The 21,655-nt window shown below is 42.4% G+C and overlaps 1 protein-coding gene across 4 annotated transcripts in view; it reads left to right on the top strand.

Moving 5' to 3' along the window:
- Nucleotides 1–5,177: 5,177 nt before the first annotated feature.
- slc39a10 (solute carrier family 39 member 10) overlaps nucleotides 5,178–21,655 on the top strand; it is a 64,094-nt gene continuing 47,616 nt past the window's right edge. The window contains exon 1 of one of the 4 annotated variants that reach the window (XM_035773014.2): nucleotides 5,178–5,426. Coding sequence is in view for 1 of the 4 variants with exons in the window: in XM_052521835.1 (XP_052377795.1) it covers nucleotides 8,297–8,448 (152 nt within the window). In the remaining 3 variants the exon portion in view is untranslated. Of the gene's footprint in view, nucleotides 5,427–5,785; nucleotides 8,449–16,038; nucleotides 16,471–21,655 lie in introns of those variants that run through there. The other 3 variants (XM_035773012.2, XM_052521835.1, XM_035773013.2) reach the window with 3 other exon arrangements.

The following is a 21,655-nucleotide window of genomic DNA, read 5'->3' as shown; positions in this document are numbered from 1 at the left end:
CTTCTCAGCTGCTGTTAAAGTTCGAGAGCCATAAGCAATGACCCTAAGCTTCCCCTCTTGCTTTTGATAAAGAACTGCTCCCAAGCCTTGGTGTGACGCATCAGTGTGTACAACAAATGGCTGAGTGAAATCAGGGAAACCTAAAACTGGTGGGTGAAGCAAACACTCAATCAGCTGTTCAAGTGCCTGTTGATGCTGGTCAGTCCACAGGATTGGCTTGCTTGAGGGCACCACATGACTTACTTTCTTTGTTTTTGTTTTCCGTGGGTGGTCAGGTAATTTCTCTGAATCTGCTTTCAGGAGGTCATACAGGCAGCTGGCACTCCTAGAAAAGTCTTTGATGTACTGTCTGTAGTACGTGAGTAAACCAAGCATTTTTCTGAGCTGGCCCACAGTCTCTGGTCTGATTTCTTTCAATGCTCTTACTGCTTCAAAATCTGCTGGGTCAACTCGGCTGCCCTCTGCAGACACTATTCTGCCTAAATAACGGACCTGGGGCTTAAAGAGATCACACTTACTTGGTTTGAGTTTAATGCCATACTCTCTGAGACGCTGCAAAACTTTTCGCACATCATTCACATGGCTGTTGAATGTTTTACTGAAGACTAGCGTGTCGTCCAGATAAGGAATGCAGATGTTATCCCGGAGCCCTTCCAAACACTCCTCCATACACCGCTGAAAAGCTGCAGGAGCGTTCATGAGGCCGAATGGCATACGTATCCACTCATAGAGTCCCCACGGTGTCACAAATGCTGTCAGTGGTCTGCTTTCTTCAGAGATGAACCCCTGGTGATACGCTTTCCCCTGATCTAAGAGGGAGAACCAGGAATTACCACCTAAACTGTCCATGATGTCTTGGACCCGAGGGATGGGCTGGCGGTCGGGATGTGTCTTTCTGTTCAGATCTCTGTAATCTATACACAACCGGAGGGTCCCGTCCTTCTTACGAACGCACACGACAGGTGAGGAATATGAAGAGTTTGACTTCCGAACCCAGCCCTGGACTATGAGGTCATAAATGTAACCCTTCATCTCCTGATACAGTGGCCTGGGCACTGACATGTATGTGCGCTTTACTGGTTCAGAGTCCTTTAGAGAAATAGTCATTTTCAATCGTTCAATGCAGCCAATGTCATTGTCTGATCTGGAGAAGGAGTGACACTCTTCTCTAAGCATTTGCTCTTCGGTTAGGTGAGTTAAATCTACTGGTGGATCCCACTGTTCAGTAGCAGTACATGGGGTTCGAACGCTGGTGTGATTCACTGTGGCTGAGGTGACAGTTTTTTCAAAGACTTGGGCAGGTAACACAGTCATAATGGTTTGTACTGTACCTATTATTGTGCGTCCTAGCAGGGCAATGTCGTGGTCAGTGGGGTTAGAGACATCAAGCAGGATAACTGGAAAAACACCTTTACTGACTCTGACTAGTGTGTCAAAGAACTCAAGGTCATCTGGCCACTGCGGGTTCAGGTCTGGCTGGAAAAGCATTGTCATGTCATCTTTGAAAGGCTGGGAAGCTACACGGCACTCAATCTGAATGCTACTGTGTTTTGGTACAGCAACCTTCTCTTTCTTGGTTTTCACTGCGTATTCATCTGTCTGTTCTGCGCTAACAGCCTGTATAAAAGCTCTCACCTTGTTTCTTTTGAGGCTTGGGAAAGCTGTTTTTACTGTACTGTATCGTTTAGTCTTTTCGGTCATTGTCAGGATGTGCTCGATAACATTGAAACCTATGATGGGATGAGATAGGTGACAGCCTTTCATTACCAGCACTGGGATGATCAGTTCCTTTGTTTGGTCAATTTCAGAGGCTAGACGAAAAGTTGTTTCAATCCATCCCAGGTACGGCATTTCAGTCCCATTTGCTGCAGTCAACCTTAGATCATCAGGTGAGTCCAGGATTTCTGAAACATCTCTCAGCCTTGCGTTTGGGAGAGATTCCTCTTTCCATCGTTCATCAATGACCGATACCTGAGATCCTGTGTCCCATAGAGCTTGGAGGTGGTGGCGATTCAGGTGACACTCAATAAGGCACTGTCTGCCGACTAGCGAGGTGACCTTACGGGGTGGCAACCTTGAGCTAGGGATGGTAAGGAGTGGGCATTTTTCTATGTGCAGGAAAACCTTTCACTGGTAGAGTCAATTTTCAGGTGAGTGCATTTTTTCTTATGTTTAGTCCAATGTTGGTTTTGACATACTTTGGAACAGTACAGTGTCTCTTTACATGATGAACATTGTTTCAGGTTCTCAAATGACTCTTCTCTGGCACAATTTGCACATTTCTGGGACTTTTTGGTAGCTACGGTTAACACTCGTCCCTCAGCGGTAACCCGTTTCCGTTTAAAGGGGCCTCCCTTGATGGTCTGGCTCCCGGATTTTACATCCAGCTTGAAAATGTTCTCCACTCCCACATCGGAAGCAGTGTGTGCAGCGTGCATCTGTTCTGGCCTGCTGGCAGACAAAACACCTCCTTGGAGCTTGAGCAGAGTGGTTGGTATACCGGTTAGGTGCATATTGATGCTGTGCAGGGTCAAGTGCTTGGGACCGACTGTAGTTGCTGTAATACTGCTGCTGGGAAACAGGTGGCTGGGGGTCCCTATCTGGCCTCCTAACTGGGGGTGGGGCATAGGCACAAGGCTGTGACTGAAACATAGGCTGCTGTAATGTCTCCTTAATCTGAGCAATCTCTGCACTGAGACCTTTTAGAGAAGCTACACCTGTCTTAAATTCAGCTAACTCTGTTAACAGTTCTGCGGGTATCGTAGCTTTGGCTTCCTTCACAGGACACTTTGCAGATGGCATATCCTCTAACTGGACTACACTTACAGTTGTAGCAGGCTGTGGGGCATTAAACCGCTTTTTGTTTCGTCTTTCTCTCTCATTAGCACAAGCAATGTTAAGCTTCTCTAGCAAAACCTCATCTGATGTTTTGCTCTCTAGCAGGAGAGGCTGCATGTCTATCCTGATACTGTCACTCTGGAGACCCGTAAGGACTGTGTGTAAACACATGCTCTGGACTAGAGCAGGGTCATACTTAAGCCCTGATTCTGACTCCTGGGATGCAAACAGTACTTTTTGCCTCAAATCTAAAACGCGCATCAGGAAGCTTTGAGGGGTCTCCTTGCTATGCTGTGCTTCTGAAGCTAGCTGTTTGTAAAGCTCTGTGGCACTCTTCTCTTGGAAGTGGGAACGCAGGATACATCTAAGTGTGGGAAGAGTTAGCTGGGGTTTACCTTCCAAGTAGCTGCATAGCTGTGAGCCTGGAGAAATAGCCCTGACTACTGTGTCTACTATTTCTACCTCAGGATATCCTCTGTTAAGTCCATTTTCAATCTGATGGGCAAGGCTGGAAAAAATCAGTTTTTCTTTTTGGCCCGGTTCACCTATCTGACCAGAAATGTTAAACTCTTTGCGCCAGTATGAGCTGGGCTGTGCATTGGGTGAGAGCGGCACGCTCCCCTGAAGATTGGCATGGTTTTGGGGCTGACGCAGAGAATCACTGACTTTGGCTGCAGTAATCTGCTCAGTTCCCGCCCCTTGTTGTGGGGTTACAGTTCTCAGTTCCTCTATTCTGTGATGTGTTCCGGCTGGTTCAATATCATGGTCAACTTGCCCTGTTTTGTTATCTCTGCCACTGATCATCTCTGTCATTTCGTCTCTAAGTAGCAACAATTCCGACATGCCGCCATCTTCTAACTCTGTGACTTCCTCTCTCTCAAGGAATATCATAATGCGAGTCATTAATGCTATGCGGGATTTGTCTTTAACATCTCTTCTCTGTTCGCCTGATATTTCAAGGAAATCGCATATCTCTAGTAATTTGTCTTTAGTCAGGGTGTGTAATTCTCCTACGACCTCTTCCTGTAGTTCTTCCAAGGCACTTGTCATGTTGACAGAACAGGAGGAACTTTTACTGTGCAGGAGTTGACTCTGAATTAGATGGTCCTTACTGTCTCTGATGGTCGATCAATGGCATCAGTTGACACGTACTTAACCACTAACTTCCCCCCAAACAGCAACACTTTCCTCACTGCAGCCTGCCTGAGTTGTTATGTGGAGATTTAGCTGGCTCGGAATTCAGCGACCAGGGTGTGGAAACTGGACATCTGAGCAGCTATCTCAGCGGAGCCTCCAAAAATGTTACGCCCCTGAAAACAGGGGAGAAATAATCACGAGAGTGATACGGTGTTGTATTCTCAAGTCAACATTTAGTTCAATCATTTCACAAAAGTAACACATTACATAACAGAAAACCCATTATACAAATAACACAGCAAAATATCTTATTAACAACACGCATGTTCATTCACAATCGACATAAAATGGCAGCTACTCTCAGTACGACGCTATCCTTCACTTCAACCGAGCAGGGCTAATATTACTCTCTTCAAACTTAACTCTAACTTCCTCAAGACGTTACTAAAACACACCTTAAACACTCTTGACATGTTCGCTAGTTATAACATTTAAATTACTATTTTTATCATCAATAAAGTACCTGAAAACAGGGGAGAAATAATCACGAGAGTGATACGGTGTTGTATTCTCAAGTCAACATTTAGTTCAATGAGAAAAGACCGCGAATTTCCCCAGGAATATGCGTGGAGACCAGAGCAATCGATCTCCGGCTCATAGCTTAAGAGCATTTCGTAGATCACAGATTAACACTTTTAGGCACCACAAAATAAAGTAATCAATATAACGTTTACACATTACTCTCACAATTCGTACCCTTTGACAGATTTGAACTTTAACACAATTATATGAATGTTATCAATCTCTATCAACTAATACTGAATGCATCTTTTTAACCTTAGATGTTTTAAGATCCTCACATACTATGAACTTACTAATACTTTTCAATGTATAACAGGCTATGAATATGTCCTTTAACCTGTCACACTTAGCATGTTTGGTGAAGTTGAAAGCTGAACATGACAGTCAGTACATTCAGGTTTTTGCTGCTTCTCTTCCTATTGCTTTCTATTCTTCTGGCAATGTTCAACAGGCGCAAAGAACCCCCCGCACGAGAACGCGTGAATGATTTCCCTTCAGCGTGTTCATGTGACAGAAGATCGCAACTTCACAGCATGAATCTAAAATGTTAATAACTTAGTCTGTGAATGATGGGATAAAACCTGCCTCTGAGACAATTACTTGAATAATTCAATTTATGTTTTGTTCACAAAGTTGATGACAAAAGTGTCTTATTTGGAATTAAAAAACGTGACTTCTCTTTCGGGCGGTCTATAAGAATTGTCTTTCTAGGCCTGTAAACTGCAGTACCGAAAAGGCCCTCTTGATTGTCGTGGGAAGCAGGCCCCCTTGGAAACCCATTGGCTGTTTGTGCGTCGCTGCTCAGTGAACGGGTTGCTTTTTTTTTTGAGTACGGAGCTGAGAGGAGATGCACACGGCACTCGAGTGAGGTAACTATATAAAAAAAAACATTGTTTTCTTTCACTCCCACAACATGGAACCGGACAGAATTTGCTACAACATGCAGATGTAGCTAGTTGGCTACATTCATTTATCTGTTAAATTAAATAACGTAACAGAAATCTTAAACGCCCAGCTTTGTTTAAATGGCTAACGTTAGCTAGCACATTTCCTGTGCGTTGTCGGCTAGCTAACCTTAGTTAGCTATTTGGAATTTTGCCTATTGTAGTACTTTGACGTCTTGAAACTAAAATGGCTAGCTTGCTAGCTAGCTAACTTTGTCAACTAGGTGCATTAATTTACCCAGTGCCACTACGGTATGAGTAGCAACATATTGTGAAAGTAGCTAGCTACGTCTTGTAAAAATATTTAACAGCAAGCTAACTTAGGCACACTGTATTGCATGCAGCCATTGCAGGGGACCAGACTACGCGTGGTGCACCATAGCTAATGTTAGCTAGCTATTTTACCGGCCTAACTGGTTCCGCGTGGGAGATTAACGCAACTAGCTGGTTAACTAACCACCACAAACTACGTTTCAAACTTTAACCGACCTACGATGGGAAGCCGAGAAACTAAAACTGCAACTAACGTAAACTAGCAACCTACGTTGGTGGCTTGTAACGTTATGCAGTCCATGTGTACGGCTGTGTTTGAACGATAACATTTCCGTTAAATTAAATGTCGAATAATTTGTTGGTAGGTAAATCAGTCCTTGTTAAAGTAGCTACGCTAATGTGTCATAAGCCTGTTGTGATTCAGTATTAGCAATGCGCGATAGTTCTATTTGGCTGGCAGTCTAATTATTAAATGTAGCTCATTTGGTGAGAAATTACACTATCTACGAACTATAACTGCAGGTAAGTATTGGGCCTGGTAGACAGGCACTGAATCAATGTTTGCCTTGCATCTAGACCACTGCAGTGGCTCAGTCTTTTTCTGAACCGCGGCACAATGATGGGATAAATTGTGGCACACATACTTTTCTTAATTTAGTTAGTGGCAATGACCTCATTCGAATCCGTACTTTGTCATAGATTAAGTAGGGTTTAAACTATTTGTTTCCTACTCACGATGGTTAATTTGTGTGTACCCGTTTAAAACTGTCCCGCTGAAGGTGCACATTTCTAATAAAAATATGTGTAGCGCAGGTATAGGTCGGGACGGTCTAGAGATGAGCATTGTAAAGGTGCTACCACAGATACAAGACTAACTTTTTTTCTGTAGCAGAGGCTTTGCATAAGCACAGGCAAATCCTAACGGTTTTCAGACTAAGAAAAATGATAAATTACTTTGTTCATGATGCACACCCCTCAAATATAAGAACTGCTTCAGTGCACTGAACTTGAATCAACAATACAGATGTACGTTTTATTTTACTAGGCAAGTCTGTTAAGAACACATTCTTATTTTCAATGATGGCCTAGGAACAGTGGGGTAACTACCTTGTTCAGGGACAGAACACATTTCTTTTTTTACACCTTGTCAGCTCAGGGATTTGATCTTGCAACCTTTCGGTTACTAGTCTAATGCTCTAACCGCTAGGCTACCAGTCGCCCCATCTGCATAATCATCTGTTATTCAATGTATTATCTGATTGACTCTTTCTTGCTGCGCTGGTGCTCAAGTCGAAATCTCACGTTCATTCTACAGGCCACTTTTTTTTTATGAGTGTTCCGAAGTTGAACCATTTGTCTAGACACAGGTCTAGTGGCTATTTAAGTCTGTTACAAGGTCACACTCAATACCCACATTTAGCTGAACATGTTCCCAGAAATGTTAAAGGTTCAATGCAGTGTTTTTTTTATCTCAATATCAATTAATTTCTGGGAAACAATTAAGTCTCTTAATGTGATTGTTTGAAATTAAAATGGTCATACAGACACAGCTTCTTAGCAATGAACAATTTTGCTAGGGTTGTTGCTTTACGTGGGATGGGGGTAAACTGAAAATTTGCTGTTATTGGCCAAGCGGTTTGGAACTCTCTAATTGGTTTAACTTATTTACAGCATGGCAACAACACCATGGAAGACCAAAACTGGCAGAAATGTCAGGCAGTCTTTTCAATCTGCTCTTACATTGAAATGGCATTATCATCACCATTTTCACAATTTCATTGTATACTTTTCCACCCTTGTAGTGTGGAAATATATTCTGAGTGTACAAAACATTAGGAACACCTGCTCTTTCCATGACATCAACTGACCAGGTAAAAGCTATGATCCCTTATTGTCGTCACCTGTTAAATCCACTTCAATCATTGTAGATGAAGGGTAGGAGACTGGTTAACCTGTTAATCCTACCCCCTACTTTTTCGAACATTCTGTTAAAAATCGCGCAACATTTCAGCGCCCTGCTACTCATGCCAGGAATATAGTATATGCAAATGATTAGTATGTGTGGATAGAAAACACTCAGACGTTTATAAAACTGGTTAAATCACGGCTGTGACTATAACAGAACGTGCGTTTCATCGAAAAGCGCAGGAAAATCTGATCACTGAAAATGCGAAAATATATCCATGCGCCACTAGAACCCATTGTTGAATGTGAACCACATTAAATGGGGCTGAGGTTGCAATTACCTACAGCTTCCACACGATGTCAACAGTCTTGTCATTTGCCTAGGCTTTGTTTCTTGGTCAAACAGACGCAAGGCAACGCATTTCTTCCGGTCTCCGACCGGATATTTTGGTTGAGAATTACCCGGACATTATTTCCAGACGGACAGCTAAAGAATATACTTCGCCTCGTGATCAATTTGATCACTTATTAACGTTTAATAATACCTAAAGTTGCATTACAAAAGTATTTCGAAGTGTTTTGTGAAAGTTTATCGTGGACTTTTTTCATTTAAAAAAATGACGTTACGTTATAAGACGCAATTTTTTTCCCGTTTATCACACAGTCTTCATAGATCGATATCTAGGCTATATATGGACCGATTTAATCGAAAAAAAAGACCCAATAGTGATTATGGGACATCTAGGAGTGCCAACAAAGATGGTCAAAGGTAATGAATGTTTTATATTTTATTTGTGCGGTTTGTGTAGCGACGACTGTGCTAATTATTTTGTTTACGTCCCCTGCGGGTCTTTTGGGGTGTTACATGCTATCAGATAATAGCTTCTCATGCTTTCGCCGAAAAGCATTTTAAAAATCTGACTTGTTGCCTGGATTCACAACGAGTGTAGCTTTAATTCAATACCCTGCATGTGTATTTTAATGAATGTTTGAGTTTTAACTAGTACTATTAGCATTTAGCGTAGTGCATTTGCATTTCCAGATGTCTAGATGGGACGCCTGCGTGCCAGGTAGGACCAAGAGGTTAAAACATTTTCAAGCCTTGTGACAAAAGACATTGTATGTGTGACATTCCGAGGGTGAGTGGGCAAGACAAAATATTTCACTGCCTTTGAACGGGGTATGGTAGTAGGTGCCAGGCACACCGGTTTGCGTCAAGGACTGCAACACTGAGCTTTTCACATTCAACAGTTTTCCACGTGTATCAGGAATGGTCCACCACCTATAGGACATCCAGCAAATTTGGCACAACTGTGGGAAGCATTGGAGTCAACATGTGCCAGCATCCTTGTGCAAGGATTTTGACACCTTGTAGTCCATGTGCTGATGAAATTGAGGCTGTTCTGGGGGTACAAGGAGTTGCAACTAAATACTATTATTTAGTTTCCAATGTATTCCCAATGTTATGTACACTCAGTGTGTATATAGAACAAAGTTAAATCACATTTTTGACTCCACTATGCCTTTAAAAGCAAAGCTATATGTGCATTACCATTGTCTACATAAGGAGATGATCAACCTGATCAAAAGGTATAAGGCGACCATACAGATGTAGTTAAATTTCAATGAAAGCCATTATGTTGAAATTTTAGTTGTTTGTAGGAATATGTCTTCTAAAGTCTTAAACCTAGGAAGCCAATAAGCCTACCATACCCTCCCAAGAACTATGCATTATGGGAAATTCCAGTAGTTTTGCAACCCTACACTGGAGCAATCTCTGTGGTTATTTGTGAATGTGGACATATTTGTTCCGGTATTGATGCTACTACAAATGGTACCCAGAATGTTCTGTTAATTTGCCCTATAGCTTAGAAAATACTTCAAAACACAAATACGGCCTTAAATTGTTGAAGTAGAATGGTCTATTTTGTTTCAAATTACATTTTGTGCTTACTGAACATTACCCGGCCGGGTGGTGATCTCGCCAGAGTCATCCTAAGCATGTCAGGTGCTTGCACTGTACATGGAGGGTCCATGCTTAATGGTTGCGTAATACATATTTTCTTAACACTCCGCACATTATTTTTGTGTGGATTTGGAAATCCCACAAGCTTAGCCCTATGTAATGACAAGGTGGGGTATTGGCAAACATTTCCACCGTGTCTAGGCCTATGTTTTTGTTATTAATAGCAACTTTTTACCTAGCCCTATATAACATGAATATATATTAGGACTTTCATAACTTGCATTTTGTGCAGTGTCTCTATTGTACTTCTTACGGCTGAATGCAAATTTCCTTCAACAGTGGCAAACACGCATGTACACTGACCGGCCTGGTAACTAGATGCAGTAGAATTAATGGCAGAAGTGATGTCAGGTTCAGCTTTACAGAGTAGCCTTATTCAGAATTACTGTAACACTGCAAATCAGGTGCAGCTGGACAACGTATTGTAAAATGCACAAGCAGCAGCTCTAATGTTAATCATTGCTTGTAAACATAATTTCCTTCCTCTTTTAGTATGTCTGAGGGATTGTATAGGGGGAAATATCTATGTGTAGCCTGTGGATATCATATTGGGCCAGTATATTTGACTTTTGAGTCTAATTTCAGAATGTGTTCTATGGATATTGTCATTCCAGTCGGTTTCTTAAAAGTACACCAATGTGAAACGGCACAATTCCAAAGGTCAACTTTGAAAATTAGTTTTTGCCGAAACTGAACAGGATACGAGTAAGCAGTCAAAGCTTCCTCTAGCCACAAATATTTTCCACAAAGATTCACAGTATGTCTAATGACATATCCGGTTTTCCAGACGCCAATATAAATATCCATATTTGAAACAAGCCATTCCACTGCGTTATCATGACATTTCATTATTATTCAGATTATTACTTATAAATATTAAGAAATGCCAAGTTGGAGAGGATCTGTTGCATTTTAGTATTGACACAATATTAACAGTCAAAATGAAGATGTGTATATGTGCGTGTGTATATGTGCGTATGCATATGTACATATGTGTATATATATATGTGTATATATAATATATATATATATATATATATATATATATATAGAAAAGCCAACAGACAAGGTATGTATGTGTGTGTGTATATATATATATTATGACAGATCCTATTTTCTGCATATTCTCTCAACCAGCTCATTTGGAATGCTTTTCCGGCAGGCTTGAAGGAGTTCCCACATAGAATGAGTACTTGTTGGCTGCTTTTTCTTCACTCTGTGGTCCAACTTATCCCAACCCAATTGAGATGGGTTGGGACAACTCTCCTTCTTGGTCAAATAGCCCTTACACAGCCTGGATGTGTGTTTTGGGTCATTGTCCTGATGAAAAAGAAATGATAGTCCCATTAAGCGCAAACCAGATGGGATGGCGTATAGCTGCAGAATGCTGTGGTAGGCATGCTGGTTAAGTGTGTCTTGAATTCTAAATAAATCACAGACCGTGTCACTAGCAAAGCACCATCACACCACCACTTCCGTGCTTCACGGTGGGAAATGTACACATGGAGATCATCCTTTCACCTTCTCTGTGTCTCACAAAGACACAGTGGTTGGAACCCCAAAATCTGGACTCATCAGCCCAAAGGACAGATTTCCACTTGGCCCAAGCAAGTCTCTTCTTACTGGTGTCACTTAGTTGTGGTTTCTTTGCAGCAGTTAGACTACGAAGGCCTGATTAATGCGGTCTCTGAACAACAGTGGTACTCTGGGTCTTCCCTTCCTGTGGTGGTCCTCATGAGAGCCAGTTTCATCATAGTGCTTGATGTTTTTTGCGACTGCAATTGAAGAAACTTGGTTGTTAATTTTCCGCATTCACTGACCTTCATGTCTTTAAAGTAATGGTGGCCTGTCGTTTCTCTTTGCTTATGTTAACTGTTCTTGCCATAATATGGACTTGGTCTTTTACCAAATAGGGTTATCTTCTGTATACCACCCCTACCATGTCACAACACAACTGGCTCCAATGCATTAAGAAGGAAAGAAATTCCACAATTTTAATAGTTAGTTTTTCATTGTTCAGGCTTGGCCCCTTAGTTCCAGTGAAAGGAAATCTTAACGCTACAGCATATAATGATATTCTAGATGATTCTGTACTTTAAGAGAATTCAGTGCCTGACCACCCTAATGCTCTTGTGGTTGAAGCAAGTCCCCGACTGAAACATTCCAACATCTACTTGAAAGTCTTCCCAGAAGAGTGGAGGTTGTTATAGCGGCAAAGGGTGGACCAACTCCATATTAAAGCCCATGATTTTGGAATGCGATGTTCATTGAGCAGATGTCCACATACTTTTAGTCATGTGTATTTTCTTCAAAGGAAGGACACCTTTTTAATGAGAAATAATGTAGCTTAAATCATGACCAGGACCATTTTGATTCTTATTAAAGCGATTTGTGTCCAGACAGGCTACTTAGGAAAATTTCTTAATGGACAAAAATGGGACTGTAGAGAGAATCGGCAAACTCAAACAAGCACACCCTCGTAAAAGTGCCCATAAATCAACACCAACAGTATATGTCAGATGAGCAAACATTCCTCCATTCATTAAACATTTTTTTTAAATGTATTTTCATTTTTTATTACGCTTCCATAGGTTATTTTGAAGTAGATTATATGATATTGGAAGTATGAAGGGGACGAGTATGAAGATAAACTTGGCAATCCTTCAAATAGGCTATGGACAAGTTGCGTGTAGGCTATTTATCAGTGCCACTGATTGAGGGGGAGAGTGTTGGAAAGATTTTTCAAATACTGTTAGGAACTATTACATTTTTGAAAGGATAACATTTTGTAAAAAAAAAGGTGAAGAAAAAATGACAGAAGCCCGGCTGAGCACTTTCCTAGATTTGACATTTGCAAGAAGCAGGCCAGGTACTTCTATGCATGCCCGGGTGCGCACTCTGTCAACATTAACAGGGCAGAGAAACCCGATGCATGCGCATTGCTCACATGGAGCGTGTAAATGATGGGAGCCTATGAAATAAACCAATACTTTTTTTCTCAAGTGTAGCCGGTTTTGAATTCTGTAAACAAAGTTTCCACCCTGAGAATGAAATGGTAAACTACTGTAATTGGCACAACCAAATGACTAATAAATGGAAATTTGCCTGTTTTACAAACTGTGGGTTACCGCATGGGCATTCATGAAAGTGCAATGCTGGCTGTGCACTAACCTAGGCTACTATTCTACTTTATCACCTAGGGCATCATACTGGGCAGGATCATTGCTGATTAGTCGATACATTAAGAATTATACCATGCCAGGTTGGAGAGGAATGGTGCCTTGTCCATTTGACCCAACATCGCATTCTAGCTAAAGCATCAAAGGAAAGATGTAGAAAGTTTTTAATAGATAAAGTTAGCTGAACAATTGCTTATAATCATTAGTCAACACTCCCATCATTAGGTAAAATTTATCTACATGAAAATAAAGTTATAAAACATTTTAAATGTCAACCTAAAATGAATGTAGGCCTATTTTTAAACGGTTTTTACAGTTATTTTCATGAGTCTTCATCCATAACCCACCACGGTTATTCAATAACCGTCACATGTCTACTCATCATATCGTTTGGTTCTCTTTCTCTCTGTCAGTTTCTCGGTCTCTCACTCTCCCAACGATATGTCAGCATGTTGCCTCACGAATGTCATGCCCATTTGTGCCCTCTTGCGTAACTCACCAGACTCTGGCTTCTTGCTCAGTCTGTATACGCATGCACAAATCATCTGGACCCCTACCCCTTCCAGAAAATGTCCGGTTCATTAACTCTGATCCCATCTCCAAGACATGCACACACTCTGTCCCCTCCCTTTGTACACCACGTCCCACACACAAACGAGTTAGCCTACGTCAACTGATTTAAAGACTTTAAAACAGCCAACCAGTTCCAATAGTAACCCAGAAGAGCATTGGGTGTGAGGATTCCTTCTTTTGTTCCTCTAGGTCTTGAGATAAAGGTATGCTGTACCTTTTTGAGCCCTCCCCAATTGCTGTTTAGGTTTCAGTCGTCCCTGTTTTGACATGGTTTGCTAATAAGTTTACCTGGTTGCAGGCGTAGCCTCGGACCGTCCCTCTCATCCTGCGGTTAACTCGTCCCCAGCCTGTAGCACGTCAGCATCACACATACGTTCAGTTTTAAAGATCTCATGCTGAATTGCACCAGCTTACGGTGGGACTCACGCTAGGAGCCTGAGTCCATCCACCCCTTGTTAAAGTAACCAAGGGTCATTGCCGGATAGTGCACTCACTGTGCACTATCCTGAGTGAGTGGAAAAACTAGCTATCCGTGTGACCAAATGCAGTTGATAAGTGAACATGTCAATGTTGAATGAATGAATTTATGTTGCTTCTCCAGTGTATAGTGCATTTGTAAAGTATTCATACCCCTTGAATTTTCCACATTTTCTTACGTTACAGCCTTATTCCAAAATGGATGAAATAGTTTTCCCCCTCAATCTACACACAATACCCCATAAGTTTTTTTTTAATGTTTGCAAATTTATGAAAATTATTCAGACCCTTTACTCAGTACTTTGTTGAAGCACCCCTGGCAGCGATTACAGCCTTGATTCTTCTTAGGTATGACACTACAAGCTTGGCACACCTGTCTTTGGAGTTTTTCCCGATCTCCTCTTCAGATCCTCTCAAGCTCTCAGGTTGGATGGGAAGTGTCGTTGCACAGCTATTTTCAGGTCTTTCCAGAGATGCTCGATCAGGTTCAAGTCCGAGCTCTGGCTGGGCCACTCAAGGACATTCAGAGACTTGTCCAGAAGCCACTCCTGCATTGTCTTTGCTGTGTGCTTAGGGTTGTTGTCCTCTTGGAAGGTGAACCTTCGCCCCAGTCGGAGGTCCTTAAGTGTTCTGGAGCAGGTTTTAATCAAGGATCTCTGTACTTTGCTCTGTTCATCTTTCCCTCGATCCTGCGGCTGAAAAACATCCCCACAGCATGCTGCTGCTACCACCATGCTTCACTGTAAGGATGGTGCCAGCGTTCCTCCAGATGTGATGCTTGGCATTCAGGCCAAAGACTTCAAACTTGGTTTAATCGGACCAGAGAATCTTGTTTCTTATGGTCCGAGTCCTTTAGGTGCCTTTTGGCAAACTAAGCGGGCTGTCGTGCCTTTTTTTTACTGAGGAATCGCCTTCATTTGGCCCCTCTACCACGAAGGCCTGATTGGTGGAGTGCTGCAGGATGTTTGTCTTTCTGAAAGTTCCTCCCATCTTCACATGGGAACTCTGGAGATCTGTCAGTGACCATCGGGTTCTTGGTAACCTCCCTGACCAAGGCCCTTCTCCCCCGGTTTCTCAGTTTGGCCGGGCAGCCAGCTCTAGAAAGTTTTGGTGGTTCCAAACGTATTCCATTTTAAGAATGATGGAGGCCGCTGTGTTCCTGGGGACCTTCAATGCTGCAGAAATCTTTTGGGACCCATCCCCAGATCTGCTCTACGTTCAATTCATTCGACCTCATGGCTTGGTTTTTGCTCTGACGTGCACTGTCAACTGTGGGACCTTATATAGACAGGTGTGTGACTTTTCAAATCCTGTCCAATCAATTGAATTTACCACAGCTGTGCTGACATAATTGCAGAAGGGTTTTCTAATGATCAATTAGCCTTTTAAAATAATAAACTTGAATTGGCTAACACAACATGCCAGTGGAATACCGGAGTGATGGTTGCTGATAATGGGCCTGTGTAGATATTCCATGAAAAAAATCAACTGTTTCCAGCTACAATAGACATTAACAATGTATATCAACACTGTATTTTGATCGATTTTAATTTGCATTTGAATGCTAGTATGTTTTTAATTAATACATTTGCAAAACATTTCTAAATCTGTTTTCGCTTTGCCATTATTGGGTATTGTATGTAGTTTAATGAGGATTTAAAAAATGTTTTTAAACCATTTTAGAATGATGCTGTAAATTAACTGTAAGAATTCAAGGGGTCTGAATACTAAGTACTATACCAGTTTAGTTGCCCTTTCTGCTCTGTAAAGTCTGGCTCACAAACCAGTCAGATATACAGTAGAAAAGTAGCCTAGTTAAAACCCAAAACATTTCTTAGTCTCTACTTTTATAGGAGTTTATTTTCTATTGTTGTGGTCTGTGTTCAATTCAGTTTGACATAGTCTGTGGAAATTTGTAAAATGTAGATTCACAGTTTACATCTTATGAAGGCTGAGATGTATTATTAGTAGTGAGAGCTAACCAGGTGCATGATTCAGTGATGGGGCACTACCCTTGTCCTGACTTGTCCCCCCACAGTACTGTCTGCAGAAATGCAACAACAGACCTGGAAATGTTTCGTACACACACACGGTGAAGGGGATCGAGTACTTCAAGATCCCCCCGTGTCCACATCGTTAAGGAATTATCATGGCCCACACCAACACTGTCGTAAAGAAGGTACAACAAAGCCCTTTCCCCCTCAGGAGTCTGGAAAAAGAGTCGGCATGGGCCCTTACGTCCTCAAAGTTCTTCAGCTGCACCATTGAGAGCATCTTGACTGGCTGAATCACCGCTTGGTATGGCAACTGCTTGGATCTGACCGCAAGGGTAGTGCGTACATCCCATTACATCACCGGGTCCAAGCTCCCTGCACTTCAGGACCTCTGTACCAGGCGGTGTCAGAAGAAGGCCCTAAAATGTTCAGACTCCAGCCACTTAAATCATAGACCGTTATCCCTGATAACGCACGGCAAGCGGTACCGATGCAGTTAGTCTGGAACCAACAGGACCCTGAACAACTTCTACTCTCAAACCGTAAGACTGCTAAATAGTTAGTCCGGTAGCTATTAGTTATATAGATAACCACCTATGACAATTTTTGCCCCACTCTTTTGACTCCTCACATACAGTGGGGCAAAAAAGTATTTAGTCAGCCACCAATTGTGCAAGTTCTCCCACTTAAAAAGATGAGAGGCCTGTAATTTTCATCATGGGTACACTTCAACTATGACAGACAAAATGAGAGAGAAAAAATCCAGAAAATCACATTGTAGGATTTTTATTTAATTTATTTGCAAATTATGGTGGAAAATGCGTATTTGGTCAATAACAAAAGTTCTCAATACTTTGTCATTGCCAACAAAGGGTATATAAGAGGTCAAACGTTTTCTGTAAGTCTTCACGGTTTTCACACACTGTTGCTGGTATTTTTGCCCATTCCTCCATGCAGATCTCCTCTAGAGCAGTGATGTTTTGGGGCTGTTGCTTGGCAACACGGACTTTCAACTCCCTCCAAAGATTTTCTATGGGGTTGAGATCTGGAGACTGGCTAGGCCACTCCAGGACCTTGAAATGCTTCTTACGAACCCACTCCTTTGTTGCCTGGGCGGCGTGTTTGGGATCATTGTCATGCTGAAAGACCCAGCCATGTTTCATCTTCAATGCCCTTGCTAATGGGAGGTTTTCACTCAATCTCACGATACATGGCCCCATTCTTTCCTTTACACGGATCAGTCGTCCTGGTCCCTTTGCAGAAAAACAGCCCCAAAGCATGATGTTTCTACCCCCATGCTTCATAGTAGGTATGGTGTTCTTTGGATGCAACTCAGCATTCTTTGTGCTCCAAACATGACGAGTTGAGTTTTTACCTAAAAGTCATATTTTGGTTTCATCTGACCATATGACATTCTTCCAATCTTCTTCTGGATCATCCAAATGCTCTCTAGCAAACTTCAGACGGGCCTGGACATGGACTGGCTTAAGCAGGGGGACACGTCTGGCACTGCAGGATTTGAGTCCCTGGCATCCTACTGATGGTAGGCTTTGTTACTTTGGTCCCAGCTCTCTGCAGTTAATTCACTAGGTCCCCCAGTGTGGTTCTGGGATTTTTGCTCACCGTTCTTGTGATAATTTTGACCCCATGGGGTGAGATCTTGCGTGGAGTCCCAGACCGAGGGAGATTATCAGTAGTCTTGTATGTCTTCCATTTCCTAATAATTGCTCCCACATTTGATTTCTTCAAACCAAGCTGCTTACCTGTTGCAGATTCAGTCTTCCCAGGCTGGTGCAGGTCTACAATTTTGTTCCTGGTGTCCTTTGACAGCTCTTTGGTTTTGACCATAGTGGAGTTCGGAGTGTGACTGTTTGAGGTTGTGGACAGGTGTCTTTTATACTGATAACAAGTTCAAACAGGTGCCATTAATACAGGTAACGAGTGGAGGACAGGGGAGCCTCATAAAGAAGTTACAGGTCTGTGAGAGCCAAAAATCTTGCTTGTTTGTAGGTGACCAAATACTTACTTTCCACCACAATTTGAAAATAAATAAAAAAATCCTACAATGTGATTTTTCTGGATTTTTTTTCTTCTAATTTTGTCTGTCATCGTTGAAGTGTACCTATGATGAAAATTACAGGCCTTCGTCTTAAGTGGGAGAACTTGCACAATTGGTGGCTGACTAAATACTTTTTTGCCCCACTGTATGTTGCTGCTACTACTACTGTTTATTATCTATCCTGTTGCCTAGTAAATGGATCCTTACCTATATGTACAGATCTACCTCGTACTGGTACCGTGTGTGTGTATATACCTAAGTTATCGTTAGTTGTGTATTTGTTCCGCATGTTAATATTTTTCTAGTTATTTTTGTTTTCTTCTGCAGTGGTGGGAAGGGCCTGTAAGTAAGCAGTTCACTGTTAAGTCTACACCCATTGTTTTTATTATTTTTACGAAGCATGTGACAAAATTCAATTTGTCTCTCACAGAGACTGAGATGAGGAGGAAGCTGTAGCCGTGTGAGAGTCATATGACGCGGCTTAAGGGCTCCCTTCTCTCCCACCACCTCGTGTCTAAAGATGAGCGATAGAGAAAAAGCCTTGACTGTCTGCACGCCAGGAATGCACCGCTGCTTCTGCCAGGCCCTTTTCACTAGACTGCTAGTTATTGGACCATGTTGTATAAGCCTAAGTTGTGTATAAGTCAAAGCCTGTGAGGCTTAGGTGTTTGCATAACCATCAGATAATAAACTGTGCTAGTTCTTTGAATGTGGAGGCCTGTGGATTTGTGCAGAAAGTATTCAGACTCCACAATTTGTGAAAATTCATATGTTTCAGCCTTATTCTAAAATTGATGAGGGGACAAACTATTTAATCAATCTACAGACAATACCGCTTAATGATAAAACATTTTTTTATTTTTTTTAGCCATTCTTTCTACTTTTTTACATTTACATAAGTTTTGAGACCCTTGACTCAGTACTTTCAGTACTCTACTCTTCTTGGGTATGATACTACAAGCTTGGCACACCTGTATTTGGAGTTTGTCTCAAGCTCTGTCGGGTAGGGTGGGGAGCGTCACTGCACAGCTATTTTCAGGCCTCCAAAGATGTTCAATCGAGTCCGGGCTCTGACTGGGCTGCTGAATGACTTTCGGAGACTTGTCCAGAAACCACTCCTGCGTTGACTTGGCTGTGTGCTTAGGGTAATTGTCCTGTTGGAAGGTGAACCGTTGCCCAAATCTGAGGTCCTGAGCGAACTGGAGCAGGTTTTCTTCAAGCATATCTCGGTACTTTGCTCCGTTCATTATTCCCTCAATCCTGACAGTCAGAAATGGCATTATAAATATTCACTTACCTTTGCTGATCTTCATCAGAATGCACTCCCAGGAATCCCAGTTCCACAATAAATGTTAGTTTTGTTCGATAAAGTCCATAATTTGTCCAAATACCTCCCCTTTTTGTTCGTATTTAGTACAGTAATCCAAATGTCCAGACAAAGTCAAAATATATATTACAGTTTGTAGGTACATGTCAAACGATGTATATAATCAATCTTTAGGATGTTTTTATCATAAATCTTATACAATGTTTCAACCGGAGAATTCCTTTTGTTTTTAGAAATGAAAGGGAACGGAGCTAACTCACGGGCGCGCGCCTGACTGAGCACATGGCCTTCTGGCAGACCCATGACTCAATCAGCTATCATTCTCTCCCACTTCACAGTAGAAGCCTGAAACCAGGTTCTAAAGACTGTTGACATCTAGTGGAAGCCGTGGGAAGTGCAATATGACCCCACATACACTGTATATTGAATAGCCTAAGACTTAAACATATACAAACCTCAAATCCAACCAGGAAGTGGGAAATCTTTCTCAGGTTTTTGCCTGCCATATGAGTTCTGTTATAATCAGACATCATTTAGACAGTTTTGGAAACTTCAGTGTTTCTATCCAAATCTACTAATAATATGCATATCCTAGCATCTGGGCCTGCGTACCAAATCAAATGAATTTATATAGCCCTTCGTACATCAGCTGATATCTCAAAGTGCTGTACAGAAACCCAGCCTAAAACGCCAAACAGCAAGCAATGCATGTGTAGAAGCACGGTGGCTAGGAAAAACTCCCTAGAAAGGCCAAAACCTAGAGAGGAACCAAGCTATGTGGGGTGGCCAGTCCTCTTCTGGCTGTGCCGGGTGGAGATTATAACAGAACATGGCCAAGATGTTCAAATGTTCATAAATGACCAGCATGGTCAAATAATAATAAGGCAGAACAGTTGTAACTGGAGCAGCAGCGCAGCCAGGTGGACTGGGGACAGCAAGGAGTCATGTCAGGTAGTCCTGGGGCATGGTCCTAGGGCTCAGGTCCTCCGAGAGAGAGAAAGAGAATTAGAGAAAGCACACAAATTCACACAGGACACCGAATAGGACAGGATAAGTACTCCAGATATAACAAACTGACCCTAGCCCCCCGACACTGCAGCATAAATACTGCAGCATAAATACTGGAGGCTGAGACAGGAGGGGCCAGGAGACACTGTGGCCCCATCCGAGGACACCCCTGGACAGGGCCAAACAGGAAGGATATAACCCCACCCACTTTGCCAAAGCACAGCCCCCACACCACTAGAGGGATATCTTCAACCACCAACTTACCATCCTGAGACAAGGCTGAGTATAGCCCACAAAGTTCTCTGCCATGGCACAACCCAAGGGGGGGCGCCAACCCAGACAGGATGACCACATCAGTGAATCAACCCACTCAGGTGACGCACCCCTGCGTAGCAGGCAGTTTACTCTGGGCATGCTTTTCATCTGGATGTGAAAATACTGCCCCCCCCACCCCAAAGAAGTTAAGTAAAAGAATATATAATTTTAAGTAACAATTAAACAGCAGCAGAAAAATAACAATAACGAGGCTATATATAGGGGTACCAGTACAATGTGCGGCGTCACCGGTTTGTCAAGGTATATGAGAGAATATGTACATGTAGGTAGAGTTAAGTTACCATGCATAGATAAACTGAGTAGCAGCAGTGTAGAAGAGGGGTATGTGTAGCCCTTTGATTAGCTGTTCAGTCGTCTCATTGCTTGCTGTTAAGATGCCTTTTGGACCTAGACATGGCGCCCCGGTACAGCTTGCTGTGCGGTAGCAGAGAGAAGTCTATGACTATGGTGGCTGGGGTCTTTGACAATTTTAGGGCCTTCCTCTGACACCGCCTGGTATAGAGGTCCTGGATGGCGGGAAGCTTGGCCCCAGTGATGTACTGGGCTGTATGCTCTACCCTCTGGTGCCTTGCGGTCAGATGCTAAGCAGTTGCTGCTCTCTATGGTGCAGCTGTAGAACCTTTTGAGGATCTGAGAACTAATGCTAAGTCCTTTTAGTTTCCTGAGGAATTGGCTTTGTCATGCCCTCTTCACGACTGTCTTCATATGTTTGGACCATGATAGTTGGACACCATGGAACTTGAAGTTCTCATCCTGCTCCACTGCAGCCCCGTCGATGAGAATTGGGGCATGCTCTGTCCTCCTTTTCCTGTAGTCCACAATCTGAGCTCTACGGACAATTCCTTCGACCTCATGGTTTGGTTTTTGTTCTGACATGCACTGTCAACCGTGGGACCTTTTTATATAGACCGGTGTGTGCCTTTCCAAGTCATGTCCAATCAATTTAATTTACCACAGATGGAATCCAAGTTGTAGAAACATCTCAAGGATGATCAAT

This window comes from Oncorhynchus keta, chromosome 7 (assembly GCF_023373465.1).
Source record: "Oncorhynchus keta strain PuntledgeMale-10-30-2019 chromosome 7, Oket_V2, whole genome shotgun sequence".
Lineage (NCBI taxonomy): Eukaryota > Metazoa > Chordata > Actinopteri > Salmoniformes > Salmonidae > Oncorhynchus > Oncorhynchus keta.
This window is presented reverse-complemented; position numbering and strand designations above follow the sequence as displayed.